The sequence below is a fragment of the Phocoena phocoena genome, chromosome 11, assembly GCF_963924675.1.
Source record: "Phocoena phocoena chromosome 11, mPhoPho1.1, whole genome shotgun sequence".
NCBI classification, from domain to species: domain Eukaryota; kingdom Metazoa; phylum Chordata; class Mammalia; order Artiodactyla; family Phocoenidae; genus Phocoena; species Phocoena phocoena.
Genome location: NC_089229.1, coordinates 9,920,281 through 9,930,090, shown reverse-complemented (window position 1 = coordinate 9,930,090; position 9,810 = coordinate 9,920,281). Strand labels below are relative to the sequence as shown.

The following is a 9,810-nucleotide window of genomic DNA, read 5'->3' as shown; positions in this document are numbered from 1 at the left end:
CAACTTGCCCAAAGTCACAAAGCTACTAACTGGTAGTGGCGGGACCCCCTGGCTCTCATACTCATGATCTTTCCTCTACAAATATTGACATAAATCCCGTTGCTCTTGGCTCCGTGCCCTGGTACCAGCGCTGTGCCCATTGCCGGCCGGTCTTCCTTATCTGTGCTCACCCTCTCCACAGGGAGCCCCTGGAGGAGCTGTGGAGGGGGAGCTTGGTTTCGAAACTTCTCCGTTTTCTAATCCTGGGAACCCAGCTCTACACCGTCCTTGTGCAAAGGTTCAGACGCAGGCGGTTGCATTTTTAGAGAGTCTGACAAACACAGTCCAGAATTCTGCTAGCACTTAGCCTGAGCAGACAGCCACAAGAAGAAAAAGTTTAAAAAAAAAAAACAAAAGGCACGAAGATGTTGATCACAGCGCTGTGTATCCTGGAGAAATGCTGACATTCTTCTGGATACAGGAGGGGAAGGATTAAGCCCACAGAGCTTATCAGAGGGCTGGCTTCATGGGAGGGACCCAAGCTCGGTTCAGTGCTCTGTGGTCTCTGTCTTGAAATTCTTCATTTTCTCTTTGACCTCGTAAGTTTTATGAGTGAAGTCCAGTGGGATGATGTGGCACGCACACGAGCAGAGGAGGTAATCTGAAGAAAGGAAAAAGGTTGATTTTTAGTGCCTTTGATGGCACAGTGTTCCCGACTTGTGAACAACGGACACACATTTTCATTTTGCAGTGGACCCCGCAAAGTGTGTCGTTGGTGCGGTGAAAAGGGCACGGGGCTGGGGTCCAGGAGAGTGGGGTTCAAGATTATTCCCCTCTGGGCCTCAGTTTCCCCACCTGTAAACGACGGGTTGGCCCGCTGACCTTTATGATTTTATGAACATTATACTGTCATTAAAAATGGAAGATGAGTTTAGGTCTCTGCACTTTCACTGCCGAGCGCGTGGGTTCAATCCCTGGTTAAGGAACTGAGATCCTGCAAGCATGCAGCATGGCCCAAACAAACAAACAAATAAATAAATCAGCCAGTATCCTCAGCTACCCCCTCCCCCCACCAGGGTTTTGCTCAGCAGTGCTGGGCCACAGGACCCTTTATACAAATAAAAATTAAAAACGGAAAATGTGTAGACCCCATCAATACCAGAAGAAAATCAGTGCTAAGAAAAAGCTACAGTGAGAAAAACCAGATCCAGGAAGAAGGGGCTGGGATCATAGCCACGGGATCTAACTAAAGCCTAACAAAGATAAGGGGAGAATTCCACGAGGTGAAACAGCTGAGTTGAACGCCTTCTAGGTTCTTTTCTATTTTTCATTACGCAATTTGCGTTCGTTGAGGAAAATGCGTTTTTTCAGAAGCTGGGGAGGAGGAAGCAAAGATGAGCCTAGAAGAATTAGACCCGAGTGGTGGGGTTTTAGACGGGATGAGGGCAGGCTGTCAGCTGGGTGAGCCCTCACCTCTCTCTCCCTTTCTCCCACCAGATGTCCCGGGGCTGTGACTGAAGGAGGGTAGAGAGGGGACAGGGCAGGGCCTCCGCTTCCTGGCCCCCCAGGGGAGATGGGGTGGAGCCAGGAAGGGCTCGGCGACTCCTTCAAGGCCCCTTCCGTGACTCCAAGCTAGTGATATATATCTAAGGTTCTTACACCCCCAGATTCAGCGATCCCCCCTATCTCGGTGCCAGGGAGCAGGGGAGGGAAAGGGAGGTGGGAGGGCTGTGAAGGGGAGCAGGTGGGAGAAGGAAGGTGAGTCAGCGCAGAGCGGAACAGCAGGGCTTTGCAGCCTTGGAGCCTCCCTGCAGCTGCGTGCTCGCCTCTGGGCTCTGGGCTCGCACCCCTGTGGCCCTCGCCCCCCCATGCCCACTGTCACAAGTGTCTGAGCAAAGTGGCAAATTGGTGACAAGGAAGGTGTTCGGGAGAGACCTTGAAGTGCCTCCACATCACTCTGGACGGGAGGCCCTCTTAGGGTGGGCCCACACCCCTTCCTCTCTTGTCCTTATGGATGGAGGGCTGGACAGCCTCTAAGATGTGCTCCAGGTCAAAGGTGCTGTATCCAAGGGTGCCTGAGTGTGAGGTCTTCTTTAGCTACCGCTGGCAGCCCAGGGCACCAGAGCATCACTGAGATGAAGCAGGCAGGAGAGGATGAGATAGACGAGGTCCTCCCAGGGGTCTGCAGGGCTGGATGGGGTGGGGGGTGAGACCCTGGGGTGCTCACACCTGGCGCTCTTCTGAGAGCATGGGCAGGTGAGTGGCTGCACTTTTGTCTTGCTGAGTGGCCCCTGTAGGCCCTTCGAGGCCCCCAAAGGTCACAGGTGCACTCTGGGATATCTGGGTGGGGGCAAAGGAGGAAAGGAGGCAGCCCCTCCCCGCTCTCTTAGCCCCTGCCTCAGGGAGGACAGGAGTGAAGAGGAAGCCAGCCCCTGGGCTTCTGACAGTCTTCACCTTGGTTCAGGCCAACCCCTTTGTTCTCTGGGCCTCGGTTTCCTCTCTGAGACCAAACCCTTGTCCCACCTACCTTGAAAGGTGTTACGCAAATAAGAGACATTGTAATGAGTTGTTGGGGACTTGGACCCCTTTCTCCAGGAAAGAGGCCTCAGCTTCTCCTATTAAACAGTTAAGGCATGTGGAATGCACCATGATTTACCCAAATGGCCAAATGTTGCCTGATGAAATGTGGTCATTCACAAGCAGCCGACAGCGCTTCACAGCAGGTGAGCCTGCCTCCTGGTTCCCTGTGTTTCCTGAGAGAGCTGGCACCTTTGCTAGGAGATTCCTGGGAGCAGGGAGGGTGCCCTCTGCTTCCTCATACTCTGAATGTTGGGTACACAGTTGGCCTGTAAAATAGAGCTGGAAGGAACCCTCAAACTCGAAGGTTCTGTGCTGGATGAGCGACCGTGGCCACAATTCCACCGGGTGTGCACACCCTTTGCAATGGGATGTGACCATGCTCCCGAGGGGTGGAGTCGATCTCCCGCCCCTTGAATCGTGACCGGGATTAGCCAATAAAATGCAATGGAAGTGACGTTATACAAGTTCAAGGCTAGGCTCCAGAGACTGCAGCTTCTGCCTTCACCACCTTAGGCACCAGGAAGGGATCTGGTATAGCCAACTGGAGGAAGAGAGGCCACTGGAGGAGAACCGGGGCCCCCCGGGCCCCCCACCCCCACCCCCGGGCCAATAGTGAGACCTACTGCCCAACACGTGAGTGAGGCCCTCATGGGTCTTACAGCCTGGCTGATCTCCCCGCTGAGCAGGGCTGCTGGAGTGAGCCCAGGGAAACCAGCCCTGCTACAGCACCGCGGAAAGAATAAACCATTGTTGTCTAAGTTGAGGGTGGCCTGTTACACAGCACAGGCTAACTGAAGCCCGGGGCGGGGAAGGGACTCACCCAAGGTCCACAGTGAGGCAGAGACCAGGTCCGACTATGACCAGGTTTCCCCGCTGCCCCCTAGAGCCCTTCCCACCACAGTGTCCTGCAGCCCAGTTAGGCAGCACAGCCTGGTGGGGGTGGGTATGTGGGGTGTAAACCAAGCGGGCTCTTCCCACTCCTCCCTGAGTCATAAAGGGTTGGCTGACGTCCACACAGGCTTCCCCTGCCCATCATCACTTAGGAAGAAGATACGGTTCATCCCATTCTAAAGATAGTGAAGCCGAGACCAAGAGCTGATGGGCAACTTGCTGACAGCCACACAGCTTGTTAATAGCAAAGCTCTGACTCAAAGCCACTCAAACCTCTTACGGCCACTTAGGATCCTTCCCACGGGCTCCCAGGAAGGAGACCAGCAGGCGATGAAGTTCCCTCCAAGGGTCAGTCTCTCAGACAGGGGCACAGACACATACACAATACACACAAACCTGCCACACACACACACAGACACATCCCATACACACAATACACACAAACCTACCACACACAGACACATCCCATACACACAACACACACATACGTACCACACACACACACACAGACACATCCCATACACACAATACACACAAACCTACCACACACACACACAGACACATCCCATACACACAATACACACATACGTACCACACACACACACAGACACATCCCATACACACAATACACACAAACCTACCACACACACACAGACACATCCCATACACACAATACACACAAACCTACCACACACACACACAGACACATCCCATACACACAATACACACATACGTACCACACACACACACAGACACATCCCATACACACAATACACACAAACCTACCACACACACACACACAGACACATCCCATACACACAATACACACAAACCTACCACACACACACACAGACACATCCCATACACACAATACACACATACGTACCACACACAGACACATCCCATACACACAATACACACATACGTACCACACACACACACAGACACATCCCATACACACAATACACACATACGTACCACACACACAGACACATCCCATACACACAATACACACATACGTACCACACACACACACAGACACATCCCATACACACAATACACACATACGTACCACACACACACACAGACACATCCCATACACACAATACATACAAACCTACCACACACACACAGACACATCCCATACACACAAACCTACCACACACACACAGACACATCCCATAGACACAATACACACATACGTACCACACACAGACACATCCCATACACACAATACACACAAACCTACCACACACACACACAGACACATCCCATACACACAATACACACATACATACCACACACAGACACATCCCATACACACAATACACACATACGTACCACACACACACACAGACACATCCCATACACACAATACACACATACGTACCACACACACACACAGACACATCCCATACACACAATACATACAAACCTACCACACACACACAGACACATCCCCTACACACAATACACACAAACCTACCACACACACACACACATCCCATACACACAATACACACAAACCTACCACACACACACAGACACATCCCATACACACAATACGCACATACGTACCACACACAGACACATCCCATACACACAATACACACAAACCTACCACACAGACACAGACACATCCCATACACACAATACATACAAACCTACCACACACACACACAGACACATCCCATACACACAATACACACATACGTACCACACACACACAAACACATCCCATACACAGAATACAAACCTACCACACACACACACAGACACATCCCATACACACAATACACACATACGTACCACACACAGACACATCCCATACACACAATACACACATACGTACCACACACACACACAGACACATCCCATACACACAATACACACAAACCTACCACACACAGACACATCCCATACACACAATACACACATACGTACCACACACAGACACATCCCATACACACAATACACACAAACCTACCACACAGACACAGACACATCCCATACACACAATACATACAAACCTACCACACACACACACAGACACATCCCATACACACAATACACACATACGTACCACACACACACACAGACACATCCCATACACACAATACACACAAACCTACCACACACAGACACATCCCATACACACAATACACACATACGTACCACACACAGACACATCCCATACACACAATACACACAAACCTACCACACACACACAGACACATCCCATACACACAATACATACAAACCTACCACACACACACACAGACACATCCCATACACACAAACCTACCACACACACACAGACACATCCCATACACACAATACACACAAACCTACCACACACACACACAGACACATCCCATACACACAAACCTACCACACACACACAGACACATCCCATACACACAATACACCCATACGTACCACACACACACACACACACACACAGCATGTCTCTCTCTCTCTCTCTCTCTCTCTCTCTCCCCGTTTCCCTCTATCTCTCCTTCCCAACCCTCCATCTGCAATCAGCCTACCGCTAATGGACCATGTACTTTATTAAAAATATATAGTTACAAACTCCATTGTCAACCTGGGCTGGGCCTGCAGGCCCGGAGGGCCCACAGGGAGGGATGGCCCTTTCCCTGCTCCTTGAGGTCCCACTTCTGCACCCAAACCCAGTACTATCCACGGGCCAAGAGAGCTGGCTCCGAGGGTCTCAAGGGACCAGCCAGCTGGGCAGGGGAAGGTTGGGCTAGAGGGGTGCGGAGTGCGAGGGCTGCACCTCCTCGCCCTGCAGGTACAAATGGCAGAAGGTGGATGTGGTGCCTCCATCTCTCCATTTATAGATATTTACGAAAGAAAGTCATGAGCAACAGACCACAGTCATGCAAAAGAAACGCACACCCCTCCCACCCCCTCAAACTAACCACCGGCCCACCCCGGAACCCCAAGACGCCCACCCCCCGACAGTCCAGCCGCCTTCCCCAAGGTTCTGAGAGCAAAGGGGGAATGTCCTTGAAGGGTCGGTGGGGAAAGGGTGGTGGGTCTGGGGTTCCTGAGCCGCCAGTGGGTAGGTGCTGGAGAACCCAGGCTGACCAGACGGAGGGTATCCTGGCCCTTTCCCAGGCCTGGGTTCTGGAGTCAGTAGGAAGGGGCCTCCCAGTCTCTGAAGCCCCCCAGCTCTCTCCAGAAGGTCCATGGAGCCAGGGTGAGCCACTCTGTCCTGAGTGCGGTGGAGGTGTCCTGGCAGCCCACCCCCGGAAGAGGCTCTGGTGGGAAGCGAGAGGGCGGGCCCGGAGGTCAGATGGCGGACTCCCTGCGGTAGGAGATGTTGTCCAGCGGGAGGGTGGCTTGCATGCGCTCCAGATCCAGGTGGCTGCCAAACTCCAGCATCCGGATGATGCCCGCCTCCTCCTTGGAGCCTGCCTCCAGGCCCAGGCCCGCGGCCACGGCGGCAGCGGCCGCGGCCTCCTCCTCCATCTCCTCTTCCTCCTGGCTCATGAGGGCCAGCTCGTTCTCATAGCAGAAGGCACTGGGCGGGGGCGGTGGGGCGGGCAGCACGGTGATCTTACTCTCCTGCAGCTCCCGGGCGGAGCAGCAGGGCGTGCCGGCCACCTCGTAGGTCTTGTGGAAGCGCGAGTAGTCCACCTTGTAGTGGCTCTTCTCCTCAAAGACCACGGGCTCGAAGCGGTGGCCCCATAGGATCTCGCTGGCCAGGTAGGAGCTGCGGGCCTGGGTGGTCATGGCCGTGGCCTCCACCATGCCCTCCAGGATGACCACGATCTCAAAGTCCTCCGACTCCAGCTCCTCCTTGCCCATGCCGTAGAGCGGGCTGTCCTCGTCGATCTCGTGGACGATGATGATGGGCGACACCAGGAAGATGCGGTCCAGGCCGATGTCGTAGCCCACGTTGAGGTCCCGCTGGTCCAGCGGCAGGTACTCGCCCTCCTGGGTCATGTAGGGCTTGATGAGCTGGGCCCGCACGTGGGCCTCCACGATGTGGCTCTTGCGCAGGTTGCCCACGCGCCACATGAGGCAGAGCTTGCCGTCGCGCACCGAGATGACCGCGTGGTGGCTGAACAGCAGCGTCTGCGCCCGCTTCTTGGGCCGCGCCATCTTGGCCATGATGGTGCCGATCATGAAGGAGTCGATGACGCAGCCCACGATGGACTGGACCACCACGGCGATGACCGCCAGCGGGCACTCCTCCGTCACGCACCGGAACCCGTAGCCGATGGTAGTCTGCGTCTCCACTGAGAACAGGAAGGCACCCAGGAAGCCGTTCACGTGCATGATGCAGGGCTTGGCGGCCGCCGGGGCCGCCCCGCCGCCTCCCGCCACCGGGGCCCCCGCCGCGGCCCCCGCCGGGCCGGCCTCCAGGTCACCGTGGAAGAAGGCGATGCACCAGAAGAGGAGGCCGAAAAAGAGCCAGGAGACAAGGAAGGCCGCGGAAAAGATCATGAGCATGTAGCGCCAGCGCGTGTCCACGCAGGTGGTGAAGATGTCCGCCATGTAGCGCTGCGACTTGTTGCTCAGGTTGGCGAAGTAGACGTTGCATTGGCCGTTCTTCTTGACGAAGCGGTTGCGGCGTTTCCGCCGGGGCACGTGGGCCTGCCCGTTGCGGCTGTGCCCGTGCATGTCCTGAAGCCGGCGTGGTCACCTGGGAAGACGCAGGGCCTGCGGGGGAGAAGCAGACACGTGAGACGCTGGGGAGCGAGTGGCTGCCGTGGGAGCGGCTCTCCAAGGGCCCCCGGAGTCCGGGTTCCAGGGCTGCAGGGAACCCACCCAGTGATGCTCAGAAGGGGCGGAGCCTGGACTGGGACCCAAGGCTTCCTCCACCACGTGGGCAGAATGTTAAGGTGGTTCTGACAACAGGGAGGGAGTGCCTCTGTGGCTGGCCCAGCTCTGGGATCGGGGTCTGCCAGACCAGAAGCTGAGGCCACCGGGATCCAGGCCCTAGTCCCAGCCCCTCCCGCTGCCCCTCCTCCCCCACCGAAACCTCCTGCGCCCGCTCTTCCGGGGACTTCCTGATGCCCATCTCGGCAGCGCCCTCGCACTGTTTGTCCCACGTGCCCTGAGCAGAGGAAGTGGTGAATGCTCTGGGCCCCGCTCACCTCCCTGGGCTCAGCCTCTGCCCTTCTGGGTCTCTCGGGGGTCGGACATTCTCCTGTGCGGTCCAGTTCGGCAGCCACTGGCCACCTGTGGCTCTTACATTTAATTAAAATTAAATAAAACGTTAGCTTCAGTTCCCCGGCTGCGCTCGCCACATTTCAAGGGCTCCGTAGCCACATGTGGCTAATGGCCACCATACTGGACAGAGCAGATGCAGGACATTTCCATCATTGCAGAAAGTTCTACTGGGCAGTGCTGGGACCCACAGCCCAACGTCAGTTCCTGTCCTGTCCCCAAACTTGTTGGGAGCAGCGGTGGGTGAAGACTCCAGTGTGGGGGTCAGGACGGACATAAGGGGAGCCCTGATTTTTGGCTCCCGTGTAGGCATCCCTATTTCCACATCACAGGCGAGGAAACGGGGGCTCAGAGAGGGGAACTGGCCTAAGGCTGCACCGCTGGTAAGTGAGTCCAAGTCCAGGTGTGTCTAACTCCTCAGCCCCCAGGCGCTGTCAGTTTTGCTGAGTTCGCGGTGTGAAGACCTGGGGTGGCGGAGGCAGACACACCACTACCTAGCTATGTAAGCTCAGGCAACTTATTTCACCTCTCTGAGCCTCAGTTTCCTCAGCTGTAAAACGGGGATCAAAACCCTACCTCACAGGACCCGCGGAGACAGTAGGTGCTCAGTTAAAGCCAGTTGCCCTCCTGCCTTCTTTCCCGCTTCCTAGAGCCGAAGGAAGCTGGTGAGAGGCAGGATTTGCCTGTCAGCATCCCCAGCTGTTTCGGTGGAGGTGGCCTCTCACCCTGCCGGGTGGCGGGCGTGCCAATTGGGCCCACGCAGGGCAGACCTTCCCCTCACCCTCCTCTCCGCTGGGGCCCCAGGAGAGAGATGGTGCCGCCCAGGGCCCCAGCGGATGGCAGGGCCGGGGCTGGGCCCGGGCCCGGGCTCCTAGTAACGTTTTGGCCCAGAATTATATAAGGCTGGAAGTTTCTATTTTCTGTTCTATTCTTCTTCCTGATCTAATTGTGCATCTGTGGCAATGTTTATACACTTCCCCGGTTCAGGACAACTTGGTTGCCGCAGCAACCGGTGCGTGCCAACGCTGTAATTTGGAGATCAACAGCTTCAGAGCCTGCCTCTTCCTGGGAGAAACTCCCTCTCTCAGCCCAGGGAGAGTGAGCCCTGCCCCCATCTCCTCCCTCCCCTGCGGTCACCCTATCCTGACTCTGGGTTCT

The 9,810-nt window shown here is 55.5% G+C and overlaps 1 protein-coding gene across 1 annotated transcript; it reads right to left on the bottom strand.

The window, feature by feature from the left end:
• Positions 1-6,765: 6,765 nt before the first annotated feature.
• KCNJ4 (potassium inwardly rectifying channel subfamily J member 4) lies at positions 6,766-8,103 on the bottom strand. Its single transcript, XM_065887318.1, has one exon. It carries the CDS (start codon positions 8,101-8,103, stop codon positions 6,766-6,768), a length of 1,338 nt encoding a protein of 445 aa, XP_065743390.1.
• Positions 8,104-9,810: the final 1,707 nt, after the last annotated feature.

Excerpts from the sequence above, each read along its gene's own strand:
- KCNJ4 (XM_065887318.1), bottom strand. The coding sequence starts at position 8,103 with ATGCACGGGCACAGCCGCAACGGGCAGGCCCACGTGCCCCGGCGGAAA.